This window comes from Scleropages formosus, chromosome 12 (genome assembly GCF_900964775.1).
Source record: "Scleropages formosus chromosome 12, fSclFor1.1, whole genome shotgun sequence".
Lineage (NCBI taxonomy): Eukaryota > Metazoa > Chordata > Actinopteri > Osteoglossiformes > Osteoglossidae > Scleropages > Scleropages formosus.
The window spans coordinates 23,873,744-23,888,433 of NC_041817.1; the positions used below are offsets into that span (position 1 = coordinate 23,873,744).

The window sequence follows — 14,690 nt, forward strand, 5'->3', positions numbered from 1 at the left end:
CCGGCCAAAAGATGACCTCACAAGCGTTGCGCTTCCTGGAGATTCAACCCTCTGCACCGCAGCCCTTAAACACACATTTGTCCGCCGGGCGTCGGCCGCTCGGCTCTTCACACAGCTCCGCAGCGCTTAGTTTAGGATGCAGCCACTCTGGTGCCCAGGTACGGCGCTTCCGCTCTCGCCACTGTCCGCCGACGACCTTGCTCTCAACAGCTAGGGCCCTGGAAACTCTCCCAGTCCTGTCGGTCCCGCTTTGGACCTCCACCAAGTTTGCGTGCCCACAGATGTTGCAGAGCAGCCAGACGTTATGTCCGTTTCCTCTCGGATTTTTTTTTGCGCTACACACACAGCCCCTGCATCTGTTTCCAATGTGCCCTCCTTGCTTGTGTTGGGAATTAATCCTGAGCAGAATATGTCTCATCCCACCAAGTAGGACAGTGAGCAGCACACGATAGCGACCGGTGGTCCGTTTGGGCCCATTTCCGCAGAACTGTTTCAGTAAAAATGGATGAGAACAATAAAAGACACGTTCCTGGAGACCGCGGTGCTACGGCTGCTCTTTTGTGCTCCAGCGATGCGAAAACACAACTTTCTCATGCGGATTTTCTTTGCTCTCCGAGCTCAGTAAAGGTGTGCCGAGCGGCCCGAGGCATCGCAGCTTAAATATGGTAATAACACAGTATCTGCACCCTGTCCTTGCTACGGTTCTTAACTCAAACATCGCAGACAACTATGAAGCGGGTAAAGATGCAGTTAATAAATGCTGACAAGCACAGGAGGTACAGTCGTATGTAGCAGGTGTTCCATGTGCCACGTGCTCACATATGATGTATTGTTATTGCGTAATCTGCTCTGAACTCCAGGGGGACTACTTTGCTTTCTTTTACTGTCTTCTTCTCTTCATGTGGAATAATTCAGTATCTTTCTAAATTTTCTGTAATAATTTAGAAAGTTACTGAACTGAACATATTTTTGCAAAAGCAGTAGTAGTATTTCAGTATCGTTTTCTTCCACTTTATGTATACGCTGTATATTATTTTTATATATATCATGTAAATTTAATGTCAGTTGACTTACGCGTTACGTTCATTTTAATTTATTATTTCATTCCGTGATCCATCCCTTCTTTGACACTAATCCTTTTCACCAGGCGCACAAATAACAGGAGAATTAAATATAAAATCACATTTGTTTCTCCAAGTTTCATATCACTATATTTTAACGGTCTGCTAAGAGACACATAACAAATCTTATAACGTGTACATCGAAAACTGAAATCAAATGTACAGTGGAAAAAAATATTTTTCTGCCAAAAAACAACTTATGATTATGTTGCATTTCTGAAGTCTGGTCAGATATAAACTTCCACCGCTTTCTTTCGCAGCTTTGGTGTTTTAAAATCATGTTCAGTTAAAAAGTTATTTTTCCCTTTAATCGCTCGTGCCCTTACAGTAACTTCATTTTATGACAAACAATTCGCTGTGACGTGATGCTCAGAAACAGCGCTCGATAAACCGATTAAAAATATGTCTCGTCCATTGCACTCTTCCTGCACTGACACGGTAAAACACGGTAAAACACGGTAAAATACAGCGAGGCACCGCGTAGAACCCAGTATGACACAGCGAAGCGCGGTACAGCACAGTAAGTAAAACGGAGTAAAAGCGCACTCCAGCGCGTTGAACCCACCGACCCCGAGCAGCTTCTCACAGCTAATTATGCGCAGACGAGGACGCGCTCACGCGCTAATTGACTTAATGAAGTTCCTATGAAACCATGAGAAGGGGGCCGGGGTCGGGAGAGACCCCCACACCCCACCCCACCCCCGGAGCGCCCTCCCTGGGCTCTTCCGCTGATAGGGGCTCATTGGTTGAACCCACAGCCCAATAGGCGCTCGGACCCGGAGCCGACAGCAGAAAGGAGCCGGAAGGAGCAAGAAAAAGCGCAGAGAAACTTAACATGAGAAGTGGCCAAGTGGCTTCGCGGCAGCGGGTGCCCCAATAATAATAATAATAACAATAATTCAAGGAAAGTACACTGCATTTTACGCACTGATGACTATCAGAGTGTGTCAAAGCGTGTGTCCATACTCACTCACTTTGTGTCTGCCGAGCGGAGGAAGTCCACCGGTTGCCCTTTTCCAGAAGCGTCTTTCCAGCGCTGGGGTTGAGCCGAGAAGTAGTTGGTTGGAGCTCCACTGGGCTGTAGGTCTCGTTCCTCACATGTGGAGTGTGGAGGCAAGTTGAGCTGGAGTGGAGGCCAAGTTGGGCCGGGGAGCGCGAGGGCTCTGGCAGCGTGCCCGCGCAGGGGGAACGCGCCCGGGGTGCTGCGGTCGGACCGCTGCTGAACGCAGGACGTGATCGGGGAAGGACTTTATTTTCGGCACTCCGAAAGTGGTCCATTGGCAATTTTTTTACTTTTAAAAAATGCTTTATTATTTGTTTGTATTGATTTTTTGGTCTCAGCTGCTTTGTTCCCAGGAAAGGATTTTCCTTTTCTTTTAGACTTATGTAAAAGTGATGTTTCCTGGAGAATTCAAAAAGCGCACAGCTTCTGCTTGGTTCGCAGTGCTGGGATGCTTGAGCTTGCCTTCAATAATGTGCCTAAAATTACAGTTTAAATGTGAAGGTTTCATTTTCCCTGCGACTAAAGTGTATCAAGTATAAATCCATTTCAGCAAAGTCTAAGTGTTGTAAAAAATCAGTTACCCGTCTGCGCTCATAATAATGTGGCTTTCATTCAATTGCTATAAATTCCGGGTCACTTGTTCTGAATATAACTAAAGCTTCCCTCAGTTAATTCAGTGTTTACAGTGTCCAAAAAGTATCTTTTATTTACAATAAAGTACCAAATGTAAACAAGAAACTGGCTATTATTATTATTATTATTATTATTATTATTATTATTATTATTAGTCCAATACATATTCTTTTTCAGTGTTTCAATTTGAAAGTTAATCTTTTTTTTTTTTTTGCATTACCATATGAAGTTATTTGATTGAACCATTTAGTCCTCCAATAATGTGGTTGTAAATCAGGGAGGAAAAGGGCCCAATGAGAAGTAAGTGGCGTTACAGGATTTCCTTTGGTCTCAATGAGAAGATGAACAAAGAGCAGCAGTAACTCTCTTTCAGGACCTTTAATTAACAACAGCTTAGGGGGCTGAACAGGAGACTGCGAGAGAAAGGACTTTGAGACTCAGTGTCCCCTGACAGTCCTCGTCCCTTTCCCCTCCTGCACTCCTCATTCACCAGGTGCAGTCAGCAGGAAATTTAAAAAGGGCAAATATGTGAGGGTAGCGTTTCACAAAACTGGGGAGTCATTTCTTGTTTTACTTTCCACCTTTAATTCACTGTTTTCACACTGACATGTAGGAACTGTAAACAAGGGACAGGTTAGTTACACTTTCCCCAGTAACAGGCTTCTCACCATAGTTCCTCTTTCGAACGCACAAAGTTAAAAAAACAACATGTGATAATATTGTACAAACATATTTCAGGGTCTCACAGAGACTTTGCATTTGATCTGTGTTATCTGTAATGCTTTAATGTTCTCTTTACTCATTAAATAATGTAGATAAGGTATTTAAAAAAAATTAAAAACTACGCTACATTATTGTGTAAAGGAGGTGTCACAGAACATTTTATAATGATGCAAATATAGTTTTATTGTACTTATCTGAAATATACATTCCAAAAGCAGACTTGTACTGGTTAAAAAAGCAAAGCACTACAATGGAGAAAATCAAAATTTATTTCCATTTAAATTGTGCGAGTTTGTATTGTATCTTTTTATTTTTATTTGTTTATGGATTTTTTTTTTTTTTTTTTTTTTTTTAAGTAATTGTTTCGGAAAAGGTTTTCCGGCATGTCTTGTAAAAAGGGATGTTGCCGTTTGAAGTGGTAGAGTGTGTTGCGGTAAAAATGCGCAGGGGCTCCATGGAGGAGGAGGAGGAGGAGGAGGAGGAGAGCAGAAGTGAAACTCAAAGTGTCTGTGTTTCCACTTCTTTGTCCCCGGGAGAGCAGTGGCGTCTGCAGGTCTCCCTCGGACAGTCGCTCATGCAGAGGGCAGTCACACCGTGTCAGTGATTTCTGCGGCCACCTCTGCAAAGGAGAACAAATCGGTGACAAAAGGGACCCTTTTCACATGAGCGCCGTCGTTAGGACAACCCCGAAGCATCCCTCAGATGATGAGTTCCACTTCAAAGCCCTCCTCATTCTTCACCCCTTTTTATTAACTCCCCCCTTTTCACTCCCAGGAATCCTCTCTTTGGTGATTTTTCATCTTGTTTATTTTGCGCCATTCACAGGCCACTTGTATTAGATAAATACAGAACTATTATTTTGGGCTTTCACACAGGAGTTGAGGGACAAAAAGACTTGGCGACACAAACCCCCCAGTTGTTTCAAATCACACTTGATTATGTGCACAGAGGGTTAAAATGGTTATAGGCACAAAATATTAAAGGTTGTGATGGAGTGAAAATTGACTGAACTAACGTGGCATGAAAGTAAAGGTCAGAGCAACTGCATCTTAATAGAGTGTCTCCAATGGCCCCTTTGAGTCCACCGACTTTGCCTGAGATCTTTGCCACAATAATCTTTAGCCGTGGAATAAATAACCCGAACTTCGGTTGCATTTTATCGTGGATTTTGATCTGAGTGGGATCCGATCTATAGATGTGTCACTCTGGACTTTCGGTGCTCTGGGATAAACTTAACGCACACTGTTTTGCACCTTTAAAAATTACCTTTTTTATTTGTCTATAATATTGTGTTTATTTATCGGAACCTTTAAAAAGCTACTTTTAAACTACAACAAAATATTCCTCCATCCTTAATGATCACGCTGTTCTCGTCAGTTGTGCTGAAGTCATTCTGCCCTCGTCTTGTTAGCAGCGTTTGACGCTGAGCAATGCCATAAAACCGGTGTGCAGTTGAATCACCGCTCCGCTGCTTCTGTGCTCCGTGCAGGCCCTGCCCGTACCCTGCCCGTACCCTGCCCGTACCCTGTCCGCACCCCTGTGCCCGAGTCCAGAAAGCTTGAGGATGACGCTCTCTCAGCCTCCGCGTTCATCACGTCAGTCTCACAGCCTCTTCGCGGTGATAGATACCTCTTCACGCATTGTTTCTGGAGATCTTTAGCGCTTGACCAGAAAAGACCCCCACCCCCAGCCGCCCCACCCCCCGTCCCCCTTTGATGACAGACGGTTTAGTGGCAGTAAGTGGTTTTTCCACTGGACATATTCAAATGTGCGCTTCTTGCTTGCCAATTGCTATAGAGACCCTAACGCACCATGAAGGTCCCCCCGGCTCCGGGCCTTCCGATCCACGGCAGAGCACTTTGAAGTGGAGCACAACTCGCCTTGGTCAATTTTCACTCTATAGACTGGACAAGGAGCACTTTGAAAATGAGATTGTGCGTTTTAATGGTGGAAATAAGAGGGGAAACTTGTTTTATATACTCTATACAAGGTCCTGCTTTTTGTGAGATATCTTTTATCTTTTATGTTTGCCATGAATGATTCATGCCTGGGAGTCTTTGTTCTGTCTCCTCCTTTATGTGGAACTCCATTAGGGAACTATACGTTTTTTTTTTTTTTGTTCATTGGTAAACGCCTTCATTTATTTGCCTGTTATTCTGGGGGGTGTTTCATTTGTCAGCTCACGCATTGCGAAACTTTTGTAAACTCAGCCCCCCCATGCAAATGTATCGCAATTAATCATCTGTGTTTAACTGTTTGTTTGTTCAAAGTGCATCTTTCTAAGAAAGTCGCTTTTATCCGCGGAGGTGTCTCAAATACAAAGGTGCATTATAGTACACACACTACTTGTAAGTGAATAAATATTGTTCTTCGCTAAAGTATAACATCGGTTCAGGTCATGAATGTACCCTCTGGACGCACTCCTGCAGTAAATCCCCTGGCTAAATCACTGTTTTCTATTGTAAATATTCAGCAAATGTGTCCATTTTCAACAAAATTGATTTTGAATAGCAATGGAGTTGAATGAGGGTTAATAGTACTCTGATATATCTTAAGGATGACTTAAAAATACCTCTGTTACACACCGCTTTACATGAAAAGACACCAATTTCCCACTTTTAATGTCCTGCTCATTTTATTAATGTTCACCATGGATATAACCGTTGTCATTTTTATCACGAACATCAAAGACCTCCACAATCAAAGCTGTTTCATCTTTTTTTTCCCCATCAAATTCAACAACACCATGCACCTCCACGATAAATAGAACTACTATACAGACCATGCGAGAGTTTGTGTGACTTTTTCACATTACACTGCGTTTTCAAGTAAAAAGAGAAATATGATCCTTACAGACGACAAAGAAAGCATCACCAGGTTTCACCAAAATTATTATTAATACTCTTTGGTGTGTCTGTAATTTCAGGACATTGTGTCAGCAAATAAATTACAATTTACAAAAAAATGACATCCCTTGTTATAAAGACTACGACGGCACAAACGACCAACAGTACAACTATATACAGATCAGTCAGGAGCAGGCCTGCCTGTTTTACACATTTAGGGTCTCAAAGGACAAATTAGTACTCTTTAACGAGTTTGTATACAAATTTTTTTACATCGAAAAATATTTTAAATAGTAGAACACAAAATTAATTTGTCAAAAAAAAAAAAAAATTAGTCACTATACATTATTTCAGCCATGTTGTGATGCTTTGATTTTCCTTTATTCCCCTGTCCCACGACAGAAGCAATACATTTTCATTTTCTTACAATTTTCTTTCCACCAAAAAGTAAGTCATTTAATTAAATGATTCCATTCAACTTTATTTATGGGTGGGGGAAATGTTCCCATGTGAGTGGCATGGGAGCTTGTATGATCCTTTAAGTAAAAAGAGTAATGTAATAGGGTAAAGAACCTTGATTTTCCGAGGGGCTCCTGCATGGTTACCAGGGTCGATGGGCTGCACAGATTAAACTGAATTTCTAAACTTTGGGTGGCGATGCTGATGTGGTCGTATGGCTCATATGCTGATGAGATCGTATGGACAGTGTCATTGCCTAATAATTAACCAGTGATAAGTGAATCATGTCAGTCAGAGGGCATCATGCCCACGCCAACCAGTGTACACTGAATTAGGGTGAAAGGTACCGGTGCTACGTGTTAGTTCTGCATCCAGTAGCTTTTTAATTTAATAGTGTGGCTGGCTAATTATTCGTAAATCGTTCTCTCAGTCTGATCCAACCTCTGTTTTTCATTTTTGTCAATTTCGTATTAAAGGATTTGCAGGGAGTTACTTTCTGACACCCCTAGAGACATGGTGCAAAAATGGTCCTGAAAATAAGAAGAGAGTGAAGACTTGGAGAGCCCATGTTTCCTGGTTCATCAATCAAACCGATCATGTCGATAATCCCCCGCGCATTGATCACATTTTGTGCTGATGGAACTTTCTTTTTTTTATTCAGTCGATTCTAGTCCTTCCTTCGCAGCCACGCTGTGTGTCAGAGCATCGCCCTGGGGTCTGAGTTCCTGAAGGAGTCCTCGTCCTCCGAGTCCGACGTGGGCAGGTCGCTGGGCGGGGTGTGCAGGTGGGTGGCCCCGGCGCTCCCCTGGCACACGTACCACTCGTTGAGGTTCGTCACCTGGGGGGAGAGGTTCGTGGAGCGGCTCCTGTGGCTCTCCGAGGCCGGGGACAGGGGGCCCCCCAAGGCAGTGGTGGAGGAGGAATGGTAGGTGGAGCCGGCGGTGGCTGAAGGAGGTGGAGGAGACTTGCAGTGGACCTTCATGTGCTTCCTCAGCGAGCTGGGGTGGGTGTACGACTTGTCGCAGCCCCTCACTTTGCAGTAGTACGGCTTGTCACTCGTGTGGACGTGGGAATGCTTCTTCCTGTCGCTGCTGTTGGCGAATTTCCTGTCGCAGCCGTCAAATTCACATTTGAACGGCTTCTCTCCTGAAAATAAACAAACAAACTGATCAAATATATCCAGACAAACACGCACAATTACAAGCCCTGGAAAGTCGGGGCCGTGGACCTGCAACTTGAAAGCGCTCGGTTCAAGCCCCACTTGCTGCTTCTGCTGCAGCACCTTGTACTTACCCTGAATTACCCCAGTCAAATACCCTGCTGTATAAATGGGCCAAATACTTTGTCGCTTTGGAAAAAGTGTGAGCTACACATGAAAATAATATAAATAATACAAGTTACAAATTAGTATGCCCTATTAATTTAACAGATGTTGTAAGCAGCTGTAAACAACCAGAAATGTGGCTACAAGATTGTTTCTTGGCAGGAGAAGTGGAAATGGAAACCAGTTCTGTCTGTCCTGTGGGTACTGGGCTGCTGTGGGCAAACTGGTACTTTTTAATAACGTTCTGTATCCCACAATGCAGCGCTCAGCATTACACTTGGAACAGGTTTCCAAAAAGCCCCACAGCGAGGCCTCAGATACACGTGTAAAGATGCTCGGCGAACAAAAGTGAATGTATTTTTTTTTTTTTACAATATTTTGTGCTCCATATTAAACGTTCCGCAACTTTCTGCTCCCTCGCCCTCGGGAAAGACTCGTGTCTCGTGGGCACGGTGATGGTACATGGTTAAGGCATTTCGCACGTCCATTATGATGACTTTATGAGTGGGTTTGCGTGGGTCCCCACGCGCTCGCCGCGGGCTTTTCCTCCGTGCGATTTTCCTTCTAAATTCTCTCTCCACTCGAGTTGTTTTTTTTTGCCGACAAATACTGAGACAACTGCTTTTCTTTCTTTAAATAAATAAATCTTGCGAAGCCTTTACGTCATTATTTATCTCCGCTCCGTGCAGCTCCACGTCAAGATTCCTTTCTTCCCCACTCACTGCACACTTTCACTGTCTTCTCAGAAAATAAAACTTAAATAAATCAGAATGCGTCATGGAACAGCAAGGTCCTTCGGCAGATTACACCGAGTTTACTTTATTGCAGCGGTTATTCTTGTGTATTATTTGTAACTATGAGAGAGCCTGGGTAATATTTTTGACAAAGTACGAAAGTGAGGTGTGGAAATCTTTTAAAAAAATGCAAAAATAGCTTCTCGAATTTTTACTTTCCTCCCAGTCGTATTATTATACAGTTAATTACACTTGAGATTTAGGGATCCTTAAGACTCAGAAAAGTTGCTTTCATATAATGTAAGAATAATCCTTTTTTGAAAAAGAAAAAAAAACAAAACTGTAATTACAAAAAGAAACACTGCAATTTAAAGTAATCTTTAAAAGAATCATAAACTGATCAAGCGTGCTCCAATATCATATAACGTTTATATTACATATTTATATATTTCTGAAACACTGATGTATTTGTAATACAGTATTGTCATGTTTCTGAAATACTGTTATATTTCTGATACATTGCAACATTTCTAATTTCTGAATATGCTGATATATATATCGCTCACATATTGGCTCCTGATTAATAATTTCTGACCTTTTGCTGTTAAGCACACAGTGATGAGAACACGTGTTTGGACGCCACTATTTGTTGTGCTACTTTCTGAACTGAAACGGCACGCAGCTCTCAGCCTGTGTGTGTGTGTGTGTGTGTGTGTGTGTGTGACAGGATCACACACACACACATACACACAACTGCACACAGCCAAAGTTTAGAACCAGCCCTTCTACGTGTTTATATTACACAAATATGCAGACCTGTGTGTTTTTTTATGTGCCACGGGTACGCATGAATCCCACGCATCTCAAGGGGCAGACTAGTCAGTGTTTTTACACACACACACACACACACACACACACACACACATACCAGTTCAGGACGTTTCAGGCTCGCACTGCCCCGTTATGTGACACGTTAGTCCACCAACAGGCTGCCCTCACAAACTGAACTTCTACTCAGTGCGTCTTAGGAAAAAAAAAAGGTTTGAAAAAGTTACTCGAGAGTTTCTCTAGATCCGAACATAAATTCCGCTGCATTTTAGTTTATTTTCTCTTTTCCTAAAACACCTTCTGCTCTTGAAATGCCACAAGCCGCCTTTCCTGTCCAACACGAAACGCGTCTCAAGCGCCGTTCATTTGATCACTAAGCGCAGCCATAAAAGGCGCAGAACGAGCTTCCCTCCTTTAAAACGACACATCGGTGTGTTCGTGTCGAAAGTTTACACGGATTTAACAGAAATAACCGCGTTGGTGACTTTGGGATGGAGCCCCAAGACAAAAGGGTGTGGATTTCAGCAGATCAGCGGAACAAAAAAACACTCTCTGCTCCAAGGCAGGAGCCCAAAAACACACGCTGCACGCGACACACGGACGGAGTGCAACCAACACAGGAGCTAAACGCGCGCGGAAAGAAAGGCTGATCGAGAAGAAGAAGAAGTAAAACAATCCAGTAGAAAAGTTTAAGAAAGTAGGGCAAAAGGGGCTACTTGGAAGTTTTAACCCGCATCCAAGTACAAGACGTTACCTCGAGTTATTTTTTTAATTATTATGTTTTTACAATAAAGAACAGGAAAAAAACAATAAATAACCCGACACTAGAGAAACTTTGCCACAACTGAATTTCGCAAAGAAGCGACTGCCAGCCGGGCCGATTTGTGGAGGGAGGTGCGTGGCTGGGCTCGGGAGCCTTCGGAAGCCGTTCGGTTCGGGAGATCTCGCGCTCCCACTAACCTGTGTGCGTCCTCTTGTGGATCTTGAGGTTCTCGGAGCGCGCGAACACCTTGCCGCAGCCGGGGAAGGGGCACGGGAAGGGCTTCTCGCCCGTGTGCACGCGGATGTGGTTTATGAGCTTGTACTTCGCCTTGAACGCCTTGCCCTCGCGGGGACACTCTTCCCAGAAGCAGACGTGGCTGCTCTGCTCGGGTCCGCCGACGTGCTCCACCGTGACGTGGTTCACGAGCTCGTGCATGGTGCTGAAGGTCTTGGAGCAGGGCTTCTTGGAGCTCTGCTCCTGGTCGATCCACTTGCAGATGAGCTCCTGCTTGATGGGCTGCCGCATGTACCTGAGGAACGCGCCCGCGGCTCCGTGCGGAGCGGAAGCGAGGCTCACGCTCAAGTTCATGGAGTTGTAGCTGTGGTGGAGGGACGGAGCTCCATAGTGCTCGGGCCTGTGTCCGAAGTGCTCTGGCCTGCCATAGATGTCCCCGGGAAGACCCAGGCGCATCTGCCCGTTGAGGGCATGGTGGTGCGCACCTGGGGCAGCCTGCTCGTGCAGTCCGGCGAAGAGCGCGTGGGCACCACCCTCCGCGTGCCCGTACGCACCTGTTGGGGAGATGAACGCGCCATGGTGATGAGGGGAGGAGGCGGAACTGTGCTGGTCGCCAAGTGCATGCATGGCGGAGGCGGAGAGCTCTCTCCTGAGGATGTAGTCCCTGCTGGTGGTGTAGCCCGGGTGGGGGTGAGCCACGGGGAAACCAACTGTGGTCTGAGGAGCGGTGAAGGACGCCGCGGTCTGGGCTTCGGGGTGGCTTTGGATGTGCTCGGATGGACTGAGTTTCAGAGCATTTGTCTGTGCCATGTGCTCGGGTCCGAATGGAGTGAGTGCCACTCCGGGGTCGTTGCCCATCTCCCCAGGGTGGAGGTGGGCATGGTGGGAGTGAGGGCGATGCCCCCCTATCCCCGGGAAGCCTGTCATATTCTGATGAGGAAGGGTTTGAGCCGCTGCCAGGTCCGCTAATCTGAGCGCCGGGTTCCTCTTGCTCAAAGGGGGCTCCATGACCACACTGTCAAGTCCATCCGCGCGCGCGCGCACGCACGCACACACACACACACGGCACGCACGCACTCTTCTATTGTTTTTCCCCAAAGCACGCCATTCAACAACAACTCCAGCACATATGTGTGTATATGCGTGTGTGAGCGTGTGTATGGCGGTGTGTATAACTTCTTTTGTCCTGCCTCTAACTCCGCTGGCTCCTTTTCCCACTCCGTCCTCCGGCGATTGGCAGAACGCGCGACAGTTGGAGCGCGCGGCGGGGGGATGCGCGCTTGAGGAACGACACCGCGGGCATTGGACGGATTCCGCTGATTGGCAGGCGGGCGAGCGACGCGATTGGCTGCCGCTCGGCGCACGGGCGCAGCGGGAATCCGCCCCCCTCGCTCCCCTCCGCCGCCGTTGTGTTTGTTGTTTCCAAAAAGTTGTGGCTCGCGAAAAGTTGGCAGGAAAAGCTGTTTGTGGTTGTTCGCGTTTACTCGTACTTTACCACGTGGATGTGTTTTTAAAATCATTACTCCTTTAAATCGGCTAAACAGACATTTAAAAATCGAAGCGCTTTCTTTCTTTCTTTCTTTCTTTGTCCAGACGTTTTTACTGAAAGCACATTTTTCGAAGAAAAAGTTCGATAATGTTATTATATCCATATATAAATAGGCCTAGTAACTGACAGTGATCAACCGCCGACGTCAGAATGTGGAACTTGAACACACTTACGCACTAGTCTGAAATGCAAAAGCCTGACATTCAATTAGTCTCGTAAAAAAGTAAAAGTAAAAAAAAAAAAAACATTAAAAAACATAAACGAAACAGCCGAGGGCTCACCCTGCGCGCGTGTCAGTAGCGAGCTGCCAAATGATGTGTTAGAACCAGTGTTCCGTCGTGCGTTCACTTTAACGGCACATCTGTTTCACTGTACTTCAATATCTGATATGAACTAGTGTTAAAATCCTCATAAATTCTTCTGCCAAGCGCTGCATTTAATCACACTTAATATATTAGCTGCGAAATACTGTTATAATCGATCAGCCCAGACTTTTACTCCTCCGCTGAGTAAAACGGACTGAATGCCGCGCGCGTTCACGCTCCTTTCAAGTGAGAGGAGAGTGGCTGAATAAAATGTAAAAAAAAGAAAAAAAACTGCATTCGCATCATGTACATCACGAGTTTGCAAATAAAGATTGCAGCTAATGGGAAAGCAGGTCCACATTGTGTGAACCCAGTACAAAGAAAGCGTTTCAAATCAGCCAGATGGCGAGATTCAAAGAGAGAGGAGTTTGGGTGGAAATTAACTGCACTCTTACACCATTATACCGGATAAATATTAAAAGTTAATAAAGTCGAGAAGTTAATTTGGAGACTAGTGTGTTGTGTACTTGCTGGATTCTTCGTTTGTCAGAAGCAACATTATTAATACTGTATATTAGTATATAGTATAATAATATATATAATAATATATTAATATATTCGTATTTTATATTTGCTGGTACATTTTTCTCTCCGGGTCTGCAGCAAATTTAGTCCTGGCAACTTCTGAAAGAGAAATCAACTTTTTAATTTTTTCCCCCACATTGGCTATAGTAAGTATAGGTGCTTGTGCATATAAAAATAAATCTGTAACACCTGGTGTTTTATAAATATCTTCCCTGAATATAACCTCAAATCCTGGCGTTGCGTTCTTCTCGTTCTCTTACGCATTGAAATCTAAGATAACTGTATTTACTTTTAATGACTTTACGCATGAATGGGTGAGTGGGGGTGGGGCTCCTGTAAACCTGTACATTGGTGTATTTTATGGTATCAGCGCCGCCTCCTCGTAGAATCCCTGTTGAACTCAGCGTGATATGTATCTGTCATCGATTTAATATGTCTTTATTCAAAGACACCTTTGGAATCCATTTGTATAGTAGTGGACAAAGCAGGAGTGCGGGTTTTAGTCCTCCTGGATGGGGAGAAAGAGAGGGTTCAACCCCCACATCGTTCCATGTTTCATCTTTACACCATGTATTCATGTGACGGGGGACATTCAGTGTCCAGCTACCCCCGCATATTCAGTCATATTGTCCGTGTCTTGGACCCTTTGATTAGGAAATGCGCACAATCTCTCTCTCTGGCCCTTTTGTTGCGCGTTGAACATTATGGTATTTGCGGTACGTGAAGCCCAAATCGAAGAGGAAATTCAACATTTACATTAAAAGAAGCGTTGGGCCTATATGAAGTTAAGAATAAACTCTGTTTGGCTGAATGTTCCCCAGAGTCTGCAAAACATGTATGAACAGAACGTGCTGCGAATGGCTAATACCATATTTTCACCACACTGTCAAAAGCACTTGGTGTCTTGTTATTGTTAAGAATCGCCTTTTGCAAGAATACATATTGTGTACATAAATATTACGTTTTGCAGCAGTACAGGTATTTGTCTGTTTTTAGTGGAATGTGTCTAAAATCAGCCTAAAACTAAAATGATGTACCATAATATAAATTACTTTCGCCTACGAAACAGCACAGGTCGTAATGATACATTTTCACCGGATTTTTATATTTCTTGTCAGGGTGAAAAAAAGATTCGAAATATATTAACTGCAAAGAGGGCTGGAAGTTGTGCAAAACACCTCAGTCTGTTGAAGTCTGTCCTGTTTTGCGCTTTCTGGGGTTTATATCAGTCTAAAATTGTGATTATGCACATGTTTAACAGGTTACAAAAATATGGGTATTTTGTAAAATGTCAAAAAGGCACGCAGTGAATACAAAACAGCACTGAAGCCTGGAAGATTCGTCAAAACCACGATATGGTGCTTCTATGAAAAGAACTTTGGGCATTTTTGTTTACTCTTTGTTTGAGTAGTTACAGTTGTGTTTTTTTTTTTTTTTTGTTGTTGTTGTTTTTAATTTGTTATGAATTTAGACCCAAAATATGACAGTAATTCAACCTGATCATGCCAGTTCACGTGGAACAGAGCACAGAAAGCCAGCATAATTCCTGTAAAAGAGAGGGAACACTGTCTTTTTGGAAGCCA

At 44.2% G+C, this 14,690-nt stretch overlaps 1 protein-coding gene across 1 annotated transcript; it reads right to left on the reverse strand.

Annotated features, from left to right (window-relative positions):
• Positions 1–6,092: 6,092 nt before the first annotated feature.
• Positions 6,093–12,091, reverse strand: LOC108927773 (zinc finger protein ZIC 5-like). The gene is made up of 2 exons (XM_018741313.2): positions 10,632–12,091; positions 6,093–7,931 (listed from the first exon to the last, which is right to left on the reverse strand). The coding sequence occupies exons 1-2, from the start codon at positions 11,674–11,676 to the stop codon at positions 7,483–7,485; spliced, it is 1,494 nt and encodes a 497-aa protein (XP_018596829.2). The 5' UTR covers positions 11,677–12,091; the 3' UTR covers positions 6,093–7,482.
• Positions 12,092–14,690: the final 2,599 nt, after the last annotated feature.